Source organism: Telopea speciosissima, chromosome 4, assembly GCF_018873765.1.
Source record: "Telopea speciosissima isolate NSW1024214 ecotype Mountain lineage chromosome 4, Tspe_v1, whole genome shotgun sequence".
Classification (NCBI taxonomy): Eukaryota; Viridiplantae; Streptophyta; class Magnoliopsida; order Proteales; family Proteaceae; genus Telopea; species Telopea speciosissima.
This window is the reverse complement of record NC_057919.1, coordinates 20,042-38,661: the sequence shown is the minus strand read 5'-3', so window position 1 is coordinate 38,661 and position 18,620 is coordinate 20,042. Positions and strand designations below refer to the sequence as shown.

The 18,620-nt window shown below is 42.7% G+C and overlaps 1 protein-coding gene across 1 annotated transcript in view; it reads left to right on the top strand.

Annotated features, from left to right (window-relative positions):
* LOC122658126 (ubiquitin carboxyl-terminal hydrolase 26-like) overlaps window positions 1-18,620 on the top strand; it is an 86,318-nt gene that overhangs the window by 59,484 nt on the left and 8,214 nt on the right. Inside the window, exons 7-11 of the mRNA XM_043853027.1 lie at window positions 8,758-8,939; window positions 9,026-9,310; window positions 9,386-9,593; window positions 17,365-17,436; window positions 17,980-18,210. Coding sequence (XP_043708962.1) covers window positions 8,758-8,939; window positions 9,026-9,310; window positions 9,386-9,593; window positions 17,365-17,436; window positions 17,980-18,210 — 978 coding nt within the window. The remainder of the gene's footprint in view (window positions 1-8,757; window positions 8,940-9,025; window positions 9,311-9,385; window positions 9,594-17,364; window positions 17,437-17,979; window positions 18,211-18,620) is intronic.

Below are 18,620 nucleotides of genomic sequence, written 5' to 3'. Positions count from 1 at the left end.
TTATGCTTGCTGCCTTTGTTGCTGCTGTTGCTCCTTGAGAGTGTTGCATCCTTGTGGGTTTATCAAGGTGGAAGGGATTGGTGGATCTCCAATCGACTCCTTGCATCGTGAAGATCGGGAGACCCCATTGTTCATCTTCAAAGCTACTGCCATTGAAGATCTCTTCAAATCCAATAAGTTTGAATATGAACTTTGTTTAGACCTTCTTCTTCTCACTCCTACCCTAAGTAGGATTCCTCTATAACTTCAAATCTGTCGATCAATTTCAAACCAAACTTTCAGCATACATCCCTTACATCATTATTGACACTCGATCCAAGTTTCATCAGACTCCCACCACCCTAAACCCTAGAATCTCCTTCTCCTACCTCTATTAGGAATTGTCTCAAATAATCTTATCTTGCTGTCCAACTCATCTAACCTACTTCCATTCACTCAAACATCATAAAACCTATACCATTAGACTTTCCTACACCTGCTCATCATTACTATATTAGACAACCCTGACCTAAACCTAAGTTTAACCCTAATTTGACCTAAAATTCAATTCTGCCCAAAAGTGCAGAATTTCAATACTCATCCAAACCTTAACTTTTTTATAGCATAATAGCCCTCTAGACCTGCCCATTAATTCCCTATAAACCCCTTTCCCAATATCCAACCCTAACCCTAGTTTTGCCCTAAATTACTAAACCCTAACCCAATCGGCCAGCCTATGTGTGACCCCAGTACCCTGGCTCCTAGTAGGTCTCCTACCTATCTAGGACTACATTACATCTCACTTCTTACCTTAACTGTAAAGTTACTTTTTTCCCGTCTCATTTCCTTTTTCAGGATCTGTATCCTCCCCCTCTCTTTTGGATTCCCCCCTAGCCCCCCCTCCCCTATTTCATCCCTCCCGGGTGCCCTCCCCCTCCCCCTCTCCCCCCCGCAGGCCCTTTGTCTGCGATCCGGCTATTGTTTTCTCTCGTCTTTGCTACCGTAGCAACCCCCCAGTGCGCACCCTGCCTTTTCCTTTATAGTGCTCATGGTTGAAGGCTTTTTTTGGAACGTCAGGGGCTTTAATTCCCTGGCTAAGCACCTAGAGATCGGGTCCCTCATCAAATCCTTACATTCCTCCTGTGCTCTTCTTGAAACCAGAGTCCAACAAGATAATGCAGCCCGAATAGCCGCCTCCATAGCTCCCTCTTGGTCCCTCCTCACCAATTACGCCCACTCCCCCCTTGGTAGGATCTGGTTCCTCTGGGATCCCTCCAAGCTCAATATCTCCCTCACCCACTACTCCTCCCAGCTCCTCCACCTCAAGTGCTCCTCTCCCAATTCCCTCCCCGCCTTCTTTCTTACGATTGTCTATGCCTGCAACACTGCTACTAACCGGTCCTCCCTTTGGCTCGAGCTGTCTCACCTTAACTCCTCCATAAACTCCATCCCTTGGGGTTTAGGAGGAGATTTCAATGTTGTGCGTCCCCAAGTTGAGAAGCTCGGAGGTAGACCCATAGATTCTTCCTCTGTCCTTGCCTTCAATGAGTGTCTCGAAGACCTTGGCATTGATGACATCCGTTGGACTGGCTCCCACCTCACCTGGAACAACCGGCGTGTCGGCCCTGACCGCATTGCCTGCAAGCTGGACCGCTTCGTCTCCAATGAGGCTTGGCTATCGACCTCCCCCCATTCTCTTGCTAATTTCCTTCCCCAGGGCTTCTCTGATCATTGTCCCTGCCACAACCTCATCCAACCCTACTCCTCTTTCGGCCTTAAGCCTTTCAAATTCTTCAACATGTGGACCTCCCACCATCTCTTCCTTCCAACTGTCCTCCCTCCCCCCTCATAGCTCTCTCCAGGAAGCTTTGCAATACCAAAGCTGCCCTTAAAAGATGGAATCTCTCCACCTTCGGCAACATAAACTCCAGGCTTTCCTCCTGCAAATCCAATCTCTCCTCTGTTTAAGTCAGACTCCAAGCTGACCCCCTTAACCCTTCCCTGGCTTCAGAGGAAAAACTCCTCTCTGATGAGCTGTCCTCTCTCTCCTCTCTTGAGGAAAGTTTCTTGCGCCAAAAATCTCGCATCCAGTGGCTTGAACTGGGAGATTCCAACTCAGCCTATTTTCACTGTTCCCTCAAAGCTAGGCTGAATTCAAATTCCATCACCCTCTTCCTTTCTCCTAATGGCTCCCCTCTTACCTCGGTCCATGACATCAAAGCTGCTGTCTCGTCCTCCTTCTCATCAACAAATTCCTTCCCCCCCATCTAGTGGAATCTCTCATCAACATTCCTTCTGACGATGAGATTTCCAGGGCTATTCACACCCATAAATCCAACAAAGCTCCCGGTCCTGATGGTTTCAGCTTGGGGTTTTTCCTTACTTGCTGGGATTCGATCAAAGGGAACCTCTTTAAAGCCATCTGGAGCTTCTTCTACAAACCCAGCCAACTTGTCCAGATCAACCATACCTTCATCTGCCTCATCCCTAAAAAAGAGGGAGCCTCTTCCCTCTCTGACTTCAGACCCATCTCCCTCTGCAATCTCATCTACAAAGTTATTGCCAAAATTCTTGCCAACAGAATCAAGGCGGTCATCCCCTCTCTAATCAGCCCCAATCAATCTGCTTTCATTAAGGGGAGAAGCATCGCAGACAACATCATTCTCTGCTCTGAGATTGTGCGGGGATTTGACCGTAAATCTCACTCCCCTGTTGCCCTCATGAAAATAGTCCTCCACAAAGCTTTCGACTCTCTTCGATGGGACTTCATCTGTGGTGTTCTATCTCAAATGGGTTTTCCCCCCGCTTTCATCCGTTGGATTCATGCTTGCATCTCCTCCCCCTCTTTCTCAGTTCTTGTCAACGGCTCTCCGGCTGGGTTTTTCCGCTCCAAGGTGGGCATTCACTCTCCCCCTACCTTTTCTCCATTGCCCTGGAAGTCCTTTCTTGTAGCATCCAATCCAAGACTGATCTTCACCTCATCTCTCCCATTCCCAAATGCAAACACATCAATCTCACCCACATGGCTTTTGCGGACGATCTAATGATCTTCTCCAAAGCCTCCCATTCCTCCATCGCTGCCATTATGGACTCCCTCCATCTCTTTGAAACCCTTTCCGGCTTTCGCATAAACCTCCTCAAATCCAAAATCTTCCTCTCTGGCATTTCTGAGATGGACAAAGCCTCTCTTCTTCACCTCACTGGCTTTTGCATTGGCCCTCTCCCTGTCAAGTACCTTGGCCTTCCTCTCATTCCGGCCAGGCTTTCCAACCACCATTGTGCTCCCATGTTGGATAAAATTCGCAAGAGACTCCAACTTTGGAAAAGCAAGCTCCTTTCCTATGTAGGCCGCCTTGTCTGCATCCGCTCCGTCCTCTAAGCCACCTACATCTACTGGAGTGGAATCTTCGGAATTCTCAAAGCTACCATCCAGGCAATGGAGCGCCTGTTCTGCTCCTTCCTTTGGAAAGGATCTGATGTCTCCAAGTTCCTCCACCCCATTAGTTGGAAGTCCATCTGCCTCCCTAAAGCTGAGGGAGGCCTGGGGATACGGAGAATCAAAGACTCCAACACGGATGGCATTCTCAAACTAATCTGGAGAATTTCCTCCCATCAGGATTCCATCTGGGTTAGTTGGGTCTACTCCCACCTCCTCAAGTCCGACTCTATCTGGACTGTTTCCACCCCCTCTGATGCCTCCTGGGTTTGGAGAAAGATCCTCGCCCTCCGCCCTCTTGCTCTTCGTGCCATCTCTACCTCCATTTTTAGAGGAACCCCCACCTCTCTCTGGCTTGACCCGTGGCATCCCCTTGGAGTCCTCTACTGTGTTCTTAGCCCCATGGCAATCTACTCTTCTAGCCTTCCTAAGAATGCCCCTTGTCCTGCCTCATCTCCTCTAGCTCCTGGTCCCCCCCTCCTTGTCTCTCCCCCTATTGTACCTCGCGGATCTGGCCTGCTCTCCCCCCCCCCTCCCTCCCCTCCCCTCCCCCATCCCCATGCCGATAAAACCATTTGGTTACCCTCCCTTAAGGGCCTCTTCAGTTTCAAATCAGCCTGGAGCTTTGTTAGACCCATCTCTACAACTGTCCCCTGGCACAACCTTGTCTGGTTCAAGGGCCACAACCCCCGCCACAGCTTCACTACTTGGAGAACCCTTCACTATTGCCTACCCACCCAAGCCTTCCTCATCCATCGCCGTATCCCTACTTCCCCTGCCTGCTCCCTTTGCTGGAATGGTCTTGAAGACATCCCCCACCGTTTCTTCAACTGCCCCTTCACCTCCACCATCTGGAAAAAAGCCCTCTCTTCCATTTGGCACCGCAACAAGCATCCCCTCCACTTTGACCGTGAATGGCTCTGGGTAGCTAAGTCCTTTTCAGGATCTTCCATTTGCGACACTATAGGAAAGCTGGTTTTTGGAGCTGCTATCCACCACATTTGGATGGAGCGTAATCTTAGGAGATGGACTTCCAACTCCCGATCTTTTGATCTGATTTGGAAAGCCATCTCCTTTGAAGTCTCTTCCAAGCTCAGTCGCAGCCAACTTTGCACAGTCAGGGATACCCCTAGAAATAGGCATATTGCTGTTTTTTGGGGCCTTGACCAGGTCTCTCTTTTCTCTTCCACCTCTGCCTACGTTGGTTTCCCCCCCCTTTCCCCCCTTGTACCTTTTCTCTTTTCCGGCCCCCCCTTGGGCCTGGTAATATATATTTATTCACCCAAAAAAAAAAAATGGAGGAAACGATTGGCTCAGGTAGGGTTCATGATGGTCTCTATTTGCTCAACGAAGCTCCTCTACCTCACCGTCATACTCATCAGATCGTTTCTGCTTCAGCTCTTGCTGCTTCTCCTGACTTGCTTCTTTGGCATAGGCGTTTAGGACACCCTCCAGTGGGCACTTTAGTTAGAACTTTTCCAAATTTATTTTCCAGATGTAATCCCAAGGAACTTTTTTCTGATGCTTGCATTTTAGCCAAGCAAACTCTTTCTACCTAGAATCAAAACCAAAGAACTCCTCCCTTAGAGAACATGGAAAAGGTTTATAATTTTGGCATATTTATGTATAGAAAATGCTCGTTCTGAATCTCTCACAAGCCTCTTATTCTAGTATAAATATTAGAAGTATTTCTCTGTTTATGTTAATCCATTCTGATGTGTGGGCCCTTGCTTGTTGTACTTCTGTTTCTAGGTATAAATAGTTTGCGTCTTTCATTGATTGTCATACCCGAGTTACTTGGCTTTACAGGATGCACCATAAGAGTCAAGGTTTTACTTGTTTTTAGTTATTTCACAATCTTGTTTGTACCCAGTTCAATGCAAAAATTCAGATTCTCTGTAGTGATAATGGGAAGGAGTATAAAGATTGTGCATTCTAGGCATATCTTGCAGCTCAGGGAATTATGTCCCATACAAGTTGTATTGACAAACCTGCTCAGAATGGGGTTTGAGCGTAAGAAGCGCCATTTACTGTAGGTGGCCCAATCTCTCATGTTTGAGATGCATGTTCCACCGCAGGAGTGAGGTGGTCTTGGCTGTTGCTTACGTTATCAATCAAATGCCTTCTCATGTTTTGTACTTTTGATCTCCTCTCTAGGTTCTTCGAGGATCCACCAAAGCTATGCAAGGAACCACCAACATCCTGGTAAATTGGAATCTCATGGATTGAACTGTGTGTTTGTGGGTTATTCCGCTACGCACTGCTACGCAGAAGGTCTACAGATGATACCATCCTCTGTCCCGCTGCATGTATCAGTACGGATGTAATTTTTAGTGAAGCTGCACCCTATTTTTCTCTGGCATCTCGTCAAGGGGAGATTCTCCATGGTTTGGTGCCTGATATGCATCCTCTTGTTGGTGAGGATCATTCTCCTGTCCAGGGGGAACCCCAATCTATTGCATTGGTTTCAGCTCCTTTTGTTTATACCCGTCGTGCTCGTGGGCAGCAAATAGACACCAGCATAGCTGCAGCTACCCTACCCAGTCAACCAGAACCTCCTACATCAGATCTGCCATCTCCTGGTAATTTCTCTCCTAAATCTCCTATTATTTCAGATCCTTCTTTAGATTTTCCCATCGCTGTCTTAGGTGGTTTTGTATGAGTCTCTTTCCCCATCGTACCATGCTTTTGTATCTTCTTTGTCCTCTGTCTCTCTTCCTAAGAACTGACTGGAGGCTCTTCAAGACCCCAACTAGGCAACTATGATTGAAGAAATGCAGGATTTGGAGAAGAATAGTACTTGGGACTTGGTTCACCTTCCTCTTCAAAAGAGGATAGTGAGTTGCCAATGGGTATTTGCTGTCAAACAAAATGTGGATGGTACTGTGGATCGGTACAAGGCCGGGTTGGTTGCTAGGGGGTTCGTGCAGAGCTACGGACTTGACTACCAGGAGGCAAATAAGCATTTGCCTCGATTGCATAGATGAACCCTAACCGTGTAATTTTGTCATGTGCCATTAACCTTGGATGGGAGTTGTAACAATTAGACGTGAAAAATGCCTACCTCCATGGTGAACTGAAAGTTGGAGGTATATCTAGATATTCCTCTGGGTTTTGCTACTCAGAAGACTCATTGGAAAGTATGCAAGCTGAAATGTGCCTTGTACGGATTAAAGCAGTCATCAAGAGCTTAGTTTGGGAGGTTTCATGGGTCGATGGTGTCCTTTGGTTACACACAAAGTAATGCATACGGCACCCTATTCATCAAGGGATTTGGGTCTAAGATTGTTATTTTTATCGTTTGTGGATGACATTGTTGTCCCTGACAGCGACACTGAGGAGATTTCCCGTCTCAAGTCAGATCTTGATAAGGAATTTGAGATCAAGGACCTTGGTCAGATGAGGTACTTTCTTGGCATCGAGGTTGCAAGTTCTATCAATGGAGTGTTTCTCTCTCAACGAAAAGACACTTTGAACTTGTTATTTGAAACTGGCATGTTACGGTGTAAACCTTCAGACACTCCTCTTGAAGCAATGTTCGTCTCTCTAGTCAGATTTGTGAACTTGTGGATAAAGGTCTGTATCAACAGTTGGTTGGGAAATTAGTCTACCTATCCCTTAATCGACTAGACATTGCCTTTGCTATCAACATGGTCAGTCAATACATGTATGACTTATACTTCACTCTGGGAGGTTGTTACTCGCATATTATGGTATTTGAAATCTGCCCCTAGAAAGGGAATTCTCTTTTCACCTCATGACAACCTACGAGTGGAAACCTTTACTGATTCTGACTGAGCTAGCTCCCCTGATGATAGACGGTCTACTTCTTGTTTTGTTGGAGGTAACTTAGTTGCATGGCGAAGCAGGAAACAGGCTGTTGTTGCCAGATCAAGCTCCAAGCTGAATTCCGCACCGTCCTATGGGCCATGGCTTTTGTGAATTAATGTTTCTCTAGGGACTGTTGAAAGACTTGGCTATGTCTATTTCTCTTCCTATGATGCTTTACTGGGACTATAAATCTTCTATTTGTATTGCTCACAATCCAGTCCAGCATGATCGCACAAAACATGTGGAGATTGACTGCCATTTCATCAAACAAAGCTTGAATAGGGACTGATTTGCATTCCATTTGTGAGATCAGGGGACCAGTTAGGCAGTTAGCTGATTTTCTTATTTAGGGTTTAATTAGCAAAGTGTTTCTCTCTTTTGTATGTAAGTTGGGCATTTGTGATATCCATGCACCTAGTTCAGGGGGGAGTATTGTAATATGAGTATAAGGGTAGAATTGTCAATCGGGGTAATTCTGTCCTGTAACCATTGTAGAATATTCTCTTTTACATTATAAATAAAGTTGGGCTGTTGCCCATTAGACACAAGTCACAATTCCCAAAACCATCACTGGTATCTCCACTGGTAATGTTTACTGCCAGTCCATGGTTTCAGGGTTCACCTTTCAAGTTGATGATTGGAACTAAATCTGGCTGGATTCAATAGGGCTTGGTGAAGTGATTTGGTGCTTGAAGTAGTCGATTAGATCTCACAAGGAGGAGATCACTGAATCAAAGTGGATTCTTGCTACGCTGGTTTTCTGTTCATAGTGGGTTAGGAAAATAAAATAGAGCGAACCAGTGTATGAGGCTCCCACTACCACAGGGTCTGGGACGGGCAAATGTTTGTAACCTTACCCCCCTGCTTTGCAGGAGAGGCTGTTTCCAAGTTTTGAACCTGCAACCAATAGGTTGCAATAGCGCAACTTAACCGTTGCCCCAAGGCTCGCCACTGGGTTAAGAAGATGAGCTCTTGAAGTTGTAATAAAGACCATTGATATATTTACAAGTATGCCCTTTTAATTTTTATTTATCTCATTCATCATCTCCTTCAATATTTGTTCCTGAACTGACCTTTTCTTTAGAATAATTCCTGATATTAGCCAAAGTGTTGTTATCTTCTTTTGAGGCATGATTTGTCTCTATAGTTGGAAAATTACCACTGTCATTGTTATTTGATTTGTTTACCATAAATGTGGGCCCATAAGTGAACTCAATAGGGTATTTTGACCCGGGTTCTGCATCAACATAGCTTAAACTGATGACCAGAATAGGCCTTGGTTTGGGCTGGTTAAAACCAAACCCATGTGGACAATTAAGGGCCCAGTTTGTATTGTTCTTACACTGCATCAGTAGTTGTCCATTATTTGTTTCACGTCGTTACTGTTTGCGTTTGTGTAACCATCCCAATTTCTCTATTTGTATGTCAGTCATTTTGTTCTGTGCTATTCTTCTGTCTCTTTTCCCTTCTGTTTGAGGCTATTAATGTGCTAGTCTGCTTGCAAAATCTAGTATGGTGGGGGCCCGGCACTATCCAATTGTGACTTCTGTATTGATTGCCTCATGGATGGAGCGCACACTACAGTTCGTGCTGAGGACTACAGGGATCGAAGAGCATCTATGAAGGAGCTTGCAGAGGCTGCACTTGCTGGAAAGGGTCTAGATGGAACTCTGTATTATGTTTCCAGAACATGGTAGCATTTTTCGTATTTGCTTATTTTTACCAGTGAAAATTTTTGGCCTACTCCATCTTTTTGTATGATTTGGTTCATTTATATAGGTTGTTACAGTGGTTACGCAAAAAAAATGTAAATTCCCCATGTGAAGCAGATGTGGGGCCTACAGCTTCAATTAGATGCCCTCATGGATCACTGTTGCCGGAACAAGCTGCTGGAGCTAAGCGTCTATTGGTTCCTGAGAGTGTCTGGCTCTTCTTCTACGAAAGTTCTAATGCTGTAAAACCTGATGATGTAGTGGGTTGTTCAACTTTTCCAGTGGATTCAGAAACTTGTGCTCAATGTAGAGTGGAGCTAACAGAGGTGGCATACTTCGAGGATAGCCTCAGGTAGTTTCAAAGATCTTCGGAAATGTGGAGCTAATATGACTGTTCAATGGCTTGACTTTAATGTCGATGCTGCAGGGCATCCAAACTTAAACAGCGTCAGAATCATGAGAAGTTAGCTCTCGGGAAGAGTATTGCACTTTCTCCTGGCTGTAAGTATTACTTATTGCCATCTTCATGGTTGACAAAGTGGAGAAGTTATATCACTGCTAGTGGCAAGAATATCTTGTCGTCTGCTGAACCGGAAGGTTTGGAGGGCATACTTGATATGCTTAAATGTGAGAAGGTAAATCACTTCTGCAGGACTTTGTTTGTACGCAGCATTCCAGTAAACATTTGAGTCCCCAAGATGGTCATCAAACCTAGCTGCATGATTTGAATTCAGTTGATTATCTTTCCCAAAGCCCAAGAATTGGGGTCTACTTAAGTTCTTATTATAGAACTCAATGTTTTTCTTTTGTTTTGAGTCACTTAATGAGCAGTCTATTTAGTTAAGAGGTTTTGTTGCACAAAGATATTAATTTTTTTGCAGGCTGGGCAGACTAGCATTGAGGTAATTTTTTCATTCAGCAGTAGTGAGGAAAAGGGTTCCTGTATTATAGTTTATGTCTTGGGGGTACTTTAGTTACTAGTTTATTGCAAGTCATATTGAGTTGTAATTTTATCTTTTGTCATTTTTACCTTTTACCTCCGTGGCCTATGTAATTCCAAGGATATTATTAATGAATTAAATAGGTGAGAGTAGCACATCAGCTACACACTACGATTTCTCCCATCTCTTTCCTTCACCTACACTCTTGCATTCGATTCTCCCTGATCACACCATCTTTTGGAATGAGACCTTGTTTGTTAGAATCGCCTAGGGGTTCTCTTTCAAACACTTAGGTACTCAATTGGTGAGATGGCATGGTTTGGGAGTACAACTCATTCTCTTACAGCCTCACAAGTACCGTCAGATTCTGGTTTGCTTCTTTGTTTCATCTAAAATGACTTATGGTTTGGTGAATAGTTGTTGTTGGTTGAAGTGTTACATTATTTGAGTATTATTAGTTATGGAATGAAGCTAAGGTGTAGAAGGTGTGTTTGACTTAGCTATCTTTAAGGAACTGATGTTCATTTTGCTTGCTGGTGGTGTATTTGCTTGATGATTTGCTTGTTTGGGTAGAGTAAACTCCCCATTTGCTTGAGATACCGCTTCTGTTTGTTTGTTAAGTGTGTGCACATCATGACTGGGTTTGGGTCAGAGATACCTTGGTTGCCAAAAGAGGCATTAGAAAAAGGAAATGTACTGAGCCAGGATTCATTAACTTGACCCGTCCATCTCAAATCATTCATACCAATATCATCCAAGCAATCATTGAAAATCTCCATTGAAGAATCCAGAGGCTGGTCCCCTCCTTTCTTTTCATGACCATATCTAATAACATTGAAATCACCACTCATAGCCCAAGGGTGAGAACCCACTTGGATAGCAATTCTTCTAAGATCCTTCCAAAGAAAGAGCCTATCATTTGCAATATTAAAGGCATAGTTGGCTGTAAAAAGGAAAGGGTGGTTACCATTTGGATCCGAGATTTTGAAGTGGAGAAGTTGAGGGGAGGAGACAAGGTGCTGGAGTTTAATGGAGGTTGGGTCCCGAAGGCACCAAAGATGACCATTTGGATGGTGCGAGTAGTTAAAAATAGAAGACCAAGAGGGAGAAATGGCATATACAATTCGAGAGGCATTAGGCTCTTTGATTCTAGTCTCCAAAAGGCAGCAAAGAGAGGTATGGAGAGACCTGAGCAGGGAGCGAACTTCCAACTGTTTTGAGGGGGAGTGTAACCCTGTCACGTTCCAAATAGGGCCACAATTCATTGAGATGAAGATTAGGGGTTTGCAACACTCACATGGCTAAGCCTATGAAGGATAGATTTTGATCTAAGGCAACGGTAAGTCTTGAGGGGGGAGGGGGCAGAGCTCGCCGGGCGGGGGCTAGGGGGTGACGAGAGCTGGCAATCGAAGGAGTGGAGGGCATTGAGTTTCTGTCAAAACAGGGGAATTCGAGGCGGGTGGAGAAGAAAGGTTATTCAGGTCGAATGGGGAGAGGTCCAATGGGTATGACCCCATAGGAAGAACTGCTCCAACTAGGGTTTGATGGTCTTGCGATAGGGCCATGATGGTTGCGATTTTTTAAATGGAAAGAGGGGTCCACACTGCTGAGCCACCAAGAGAAGAGGAAAAAGAAGGAAGGGGGAGCAGAGCAGGGAGACACGAAATACGAGGGAGATTGCTTGGAGAAGGAACTGGGTTTTGCACAACAGAAAAGGGAGAGGCGACAGGAAAGCTGGGAATAGAAACTGGACGAAAAACAGAGGTGGAAGCGACAGGGACAGAGGGGGAAGAAGAGTTTCTTGAAGGACAGGAGAATTGCCAGCAGTAGGAGGGGTCAGGTCAGACTGGTCAGGGGTTGTTCCCAAAGCCAAGAAATGATTTTGACGGTTGGTTCTTGATCGGAGGACGAACGGGCAAACATAGGATTTCTTATGGCTGAAAGGGGAGGAGGAGGCGGATGCAAGACAATGGGATTTTTTGCGCAGACAGTTGTGACGGCGACCACGCGAAGGGGAAGAGGGATCAAGGGGAGGATACAAGGAAATGATGTTGGTTTGGGGTTCAACAGTTTGAGGCTGGGGATGAGAAGAGGAGGGGGCCAAGGAGATGTTTGCAGGGGTTGGAGGGTTTGTCGCATGGGAGGAAAGGGTTGGGGAAGCAGCGATGGAAGGGATATGTGAAATCGAGCATTTTTCAGTCGAGTGTCCAAAGACCCCACAAGATAAACACTGAGGGGGGGGGGGTTCCAGTTATAGTGAACAATTTGGTTGAATGAGAACCCTCGTCATCAACCACGAGAATGGATGCAGGCAGGGGAGTATCCGTCAAAACTTCCACGGGGATTCTGGCCAAGGCGAGACGATCCTACGGCTTTGTTCTACCATTAGAGTAGAGAGGCTTTCCCAGAATCGAGCCAACCACACTAAGACCCTCCTCACACCAGAAATGCAAGAGGAGACCAGGAAGTGAAATCCATAGAGGAAGAGTGCTGAAATCGAGACGATGCAGTTGAAGATAGCGATTCCATTGCCGGAGAAAGAGGGGTTTTCTTCCAACATTCCAGGGACCACCTTCCAAAATACGGTTTTTGTCTTCGTCTTCAGCAAACTTAAAGATAAAGAATCCATTGTCGAGCTGGTAAGTTTCAAAACTACCCTTTGTTTTCCAATGCTACGAAAGAGAAGCTTTTACAAGAGGGAAGGGAGGACGGGTTTCCATAAAGTGCCCCACTAGGCAGTTGTCCCATTTCTTTACTTCATGAAGAAGGAGATTTGCTTCGTAGTGGGCTGTTTTTGAGCCACTGATAATGGTGGGAGGGACAAAGTGGTGAGAGAAACCATCGCGGGAGGGGGGATTGGGGGGTAGAGAAAATGGGAGACCAAGGTCTAGGATCAGGGGATGGTGGAGAGGGTACCCTGAACATAGTTGTCAAGGCGTCGCCTAGGCTTCCAAACGCGTTACCCTTGCGTTGAATTATGGTGTCACCTTTGTCGTCTAAACGATGCCTTGTCGCCTGGTTGGTGTCGCCTTGTTATTTAACACCCTCAACTGCCTTGGTTCGCCTAGGCGCCTTAACAACTATGACCCTGAGTGGAGGCGGCACTTTCCCAAAGTGGTCGAACATTGAAAGAAGGGGTCAGGCAGAGAAGAACGGTTCAGTGGGCAGCTTCTGTTATTCAATTTGTTCATCTTTATTGTGTTGATCGTAGGTGCAATTGCATGATTTAGTACTTTTAACATACCAAATATAAATATAACAATTAAAATATTCAATTGAAAGTGACAGGTGGAGAAAAATTACTTATATTAATAAATTTCAGAATATTACATCAAAGATGCAAGTGTGTAGTCACTAATGCTGACTTCACAAATAAAAAGTTCACAATTCACATGAAAGCACAATGATGCAAATGAGCAAACGTTCCCTGCCCTTCCTTGTCTCCTACTCTATGCCAATACCAGAAAGAGGTCCGGGCGGGCTTAAAAAATTTACCTTGTTTTTTTGCAAAAATAAGTTTAAGGGAAACGGGTATTACCTCTGATGCAGATACATCACCAAAAGAGGATTATTTTGATGGTAATAAGTCTAGGGTTAGGTTACATACATATTGGACCTTTGATCCCATGGGTTTTCTATGTAATAGGCCACTTTTATGAGCCTAAAATATGGGTAATTAGGTTGCATATGGGATTATTTGTTTTAGTTCCATACTTGGTTTTATGTTGGGTGTTTTTGTTCATAAATTGAACCGGTTCAATCAATGGTTCAATTTAAGTGATTTTAGTAGTTTTCTTTTAGGTTTTTAAGTTGGGCTGGATTAGGACTCTATAAGTCCAGCCATCTTTTGAGTCTATTTCCTTTGTTATTTCACTTTCCTAGCCAGTTTAGGTTATCAAATAGGTTAAGGATTGGGTTAGGCCTTTTCTTTTAATGTAGGAGTTTTTAGTCTTTTATGGTTGTAAGTGGGGGCAAGTATGGAAGATGAATTTTGATAATGAAAAAGTTTTTTGCTGCTGTCTTCCATTGAAGATTTGTCTTGTGTTTGATCAGGGCTGGTGGGATTGGTGTTTGATCCAATCTACACCTTGCGGTGTGAAGCCCGGATGGTTCTCTTCAAGTTCTACTTTCTAGTTTCAGTCAAAGATTCAATTTTTATTCAAGTTCCTCCATAAACAAGCTGCTGCCAATAACTGTTTGCAACCAATTAAGTTTAAAATTATTGCCATCCCCAATTTTCTTCTCTTAATCCTCTACATCCCCAAGGCCTTCTTAATTAACCAAGGAAAGCTCGTAGTGACATGATTATTGAGGAAAGGATTGGAACTGCAGCAATATAGAAGGAAATGCTCTTTTTAAAGATGAGAAATTTGAGGAGTACTTCTGATTTATTACCCCATCCCTACACTAATATATTTGGGTTCCCATTGTTCTCTTGATTTCCCATATGTTTTACTTCCCATGGTTCTCTTGGTTTCCCCATATGTTTTATTTCCCATTATTCTTCTGGTTTTACCGTAAAACTGAATCACTTTTTGACAATGAATTGGTAAATTTAATACCTCAACCCTAACTTCAAACCCTAGACTCAATCAAACCCTAACCCTAATTTGGCCAAAATTTCCAATTTAGCCTACCCTAGTTTACCAGTTCATAGTAGATCCTGGTTATTGGCTTCTTGTTGGTCTCCTACCCATCTAGGACTACATTAACCTCTAAGTTTGAATCTTCAACCAATGTGCTTCTAATCCCCACCAAATCTTTGTTGTTGATGTCTTGCACAAGGTTAGAACAGCTTGTTCCACAAAGAAGTGGAAGAGGAATGGCCATAATCCACTCAGATTTGAATTTTTTTAGCCTTCAGATTAGGTTTCACACAAAACTTCCGAAATGAGGTCTAAAGTCGATCGAAGCATTGTTGGATTCGATCCACTTTAGATCTTTTTAATGCATGGTTGTACTGTTTTGACAAAACGAAACGGTATAACCGAGATCACCCGAAATTTTGACCGAAACTTGAATGTTTCGATCAAAATTATGTATACATGCAGGTTTGCACTACATTTCATGCTAGTATAGGTCGCAACCAAAATATTTCGGTCGGTTTTGACCGAAAGTTGCGACTTCTCCAACCATGCTTCCAAGAAGCATCTTTATGTATGCTTCTTTTTATGGTGCAAAGGCAGTTTTTGAGGATTGCTTCTGTGTCACGGTCTTGCTTGTCTCTGACCCTTAGTGATTCATTGTTTAGTTCAATGGAGTTAGGTCATGTGTTCTTTTCATTTATTTCGGTTGCTATTGCAAATTTCACTCATAAGAGATCAGTAATTATTTTTCTTGTGTTTTACAATTAGGTTTTATGATCTGTTATTACATTATGAAATTGATCTTTTTTGTCATAGTAGATCATGTGAGATGACATTTTAATCTTCTTGCTTTGTCATATGATTAGAGGGCGGGCCTTGGTGCAACATAAAGGTTGCTCCATTGTGACCAAGTGGTCACGGGTTCGAGTCTGGAAACAGCCTCTTTGCAAAAGCAGGGGTAAGGCTACGTACATTATGACCTTCCCCAGACCCCGTAGTGGCGGGAGCCTTTTGCACGGGGTACGCCCTTTTTTGCTTTGTCATATGATTGAGTTATGTGATCTGTTATTATATTTTAGACTTGATCTGTGCTGAGCATATTAAATTTGGCAGCGTCATGGGCCAAGATAAAACCTTAGGATTTACTGTATGATCTATACCCTCAATTTTTGTAATCTCATACTGTAATTTCCTTCCAAGTTAGACTGTCTAATCAGCTTCATGTTTGTGACATATATGCTAATTTTTTTATTATTATTTGGAGGGCCAGCAGTTTGAGTATTTCACATATAGTGTTCGAATCTTAAAACAAGCATGGTAGATCTGACTGCCTTTCATTTTAAAATTTTGCTTAACTGCTGGGACTTATGGAATTGGTCAGTTTCCTGAGATTGTGAACCTGTGAGCTGGTTCTGTTGAAACCATCTTACCTGCAGTCCTTGCTATTTTATCCTGTGACAGTAAGTTAATGACCTTGATGGGATACTTGATACTGGTGAAGTATTGTAGTTGAGCAGGCACAATTGATTGCATGCAAACAACAATCACGCGTACCTGGGCACTTAGTGTATGTCCGGCATGGTTTAAAGTATCAGCCTGCACTGTATCAGCCGATATGTATCGGTATCGGTCATTGATACAATACATACCGATACATCTTTTTAAAAAAAAAAAAATACTAAGTCTTGATTGGTATCGAATTGTATCGACCGATATGGGCCAATACAACACGTACAATACGTAAGTTACAGGTTTCTATGATAGTATCGATATGTATCAGTATGTATCGACGTATAAGGCTCGATACAGACCGATATGGTCGATACCAACCGATACATGTTGATATGGCCATTAAACTTTACCAAAAAAAAAAGATATGGCCATTAAAGACCCAATTGATTACTTGCACCATTCAACAAGCTAAGATCAGAGATTGAAGGAGATTTCACAAAAAAATGTAGGTTTCACAAAAACTTGATCTTTGTGTTTAAATCATGGTTTTAATCTTCTTTTGTGAGCGATAGATTTTTGTAAAACTAAGTTAGTTGATGCATCAAACTTGGTCATTTGCAAGGATTTGTACTCAATTCTACGAATTTTCACAGAAAAATGGCACTCTTCATGGCAATAGACTATTAGAACATGTAAGAGACCTCATTTTTTATAACAATTTCAATTTAATGCACTTCTCTTGTTATACTTTGTTCTCAATTTTAGTATTTATGCATGTTACATGTTATGTATTGCTTATTTATATTGTTTTTTTTTGGGGTTCTAAAAGTGTATTTTCATGTGTATCTTGACCATTTCCATGCGTATATGTAGCATACGATACATATCTCGGATAGGATACGATACTTCTTTAAGTCATCCTTTCGATACGATATCTGCTACCAATACTTTAAACCTTGATGCCAGGAGTACCTTAACACAACAAAACATGGGTATGTATAGGGGATATGTGTTCTGATAAGCACCTAAAAGTCAGACACTTGGACATGGCTGAGAACTAGAAGAATAAACCATTTTTTCTCACATTAACATCCACTCTTTTAGCATAGTCCCTGTGCCCATACCATTATTGGACACACATTCCAATATTCTACGGTGTGGGGTGCATATGGATTTGACTACTCGAGAAGAACCTGTACTTGAACTCGTTTAACATGGCAAGCAACTTTCATTAGTTAAAGTGGGCACCATCATGGTTATCCTAATCATTACTTGTAGCTTTCTACTGGAACAATGGTGGTTATAACTACTGTGTGAAGGGGGACATCTATTTGTATTGTGCACTTTTTTGGGTTTTCTTATTGCTTGTTAGAGTTAATTGTGTTGTTACTTGTTTGTTTATTTATTCATTAATTTCTTTTTAGCAGCACTTACGACTGCTGGAAAGGCCTCTTGAGCTTATCAATAGACGGGGTGTCATCACTCAAAGGGCTTCTTCTGTAAGAACATGAAATACTTAAAAAGAAATCTTCACCTGTATAATTTTGTACTGTTTTAGATGTTTTACCAGTGCTCTCGACAATCTTATTAATATTTTACATCATATATCAGGTTGAAAGATACCTTCTCTTCCAGCTGTTATAGTTAGTATGCACATTTTTCCATGGTCTTTGGTATTTCAGCATTCAGTGGCTGAAAACTATTTTTATTTGTGCCACGTAAGATTTGGTTTAGGTTCTCATGTGGTGATTTATTATCAGGCTTGATGTAATTTATGTTACTCTTCCCTCGGTTTTGTTTCATCCTTTTGTTCTTGTTGGGATTTAAACTAAAAAGGTTGTGTTTCCTGGTGATGATCTCTAATTGTGTCTGAACAAACTCTTGAATTTAGTATGCAGCTTTACTTGATAATTCGTAACTGTTTAGTTTTTATTTTCATTTTTTAATGCAGTTAGCTCATTATTTTATTTTAGTTTACATTTCCAGCTCTGTCAACATGTTGTTATATTATTATTGTCTTTCTAACAAAATTTCTATTCCAGACAGATGGTTTAACAATCATCACAGCGAGTGACTGGAAATCCTTCTGTGAGGAGTGGGACTGTCCTGAAGCGAAAGGTATATGTGCTGAAATTGAGTTCACTAACTGTCCGACCAACAAATTAGTTGGGTCATGTGAAGAGATTCCAGTGTTAGAGGAACACATAAATCCTCACGATGAAGTGATTGATGAGCTTGAGTCAAGGCCACCAATTATCAAGACTTTTCCAGAGGTATATTACTCGTATTGCTTACATTTTTTATCGCTAACAAGAAGCTTCTGTTTTGCTTAATGTCATGAGTGTATTGTTAGAAACTGAAACAAGTATAAAAATATCATAGGTGTTGAAAAATAAATTTTTATTTTATTTGTTGATAAATGGTTAGTGATTTAATGTTGAAGGGGGAGAAGCGCCAAAGTGTCAAGTTTAGGTAAAAATGAAATTACTATTTTTATGGCCACCATGGAAGCTTAAATCTCTTAATTTTTCTTGGTTAATTGTTTCTCTTTCGGCTTTTCTTATTTTCTTATCTTATTCCCTCAGTGTGACCCACTTTGTTTGGTTGGATCCATGTATCCGACCTCATTAAGTTGGGATAAGGCTGAGTTTGTTGATGTTGTTGTATTCCCTGTCTGTAATTT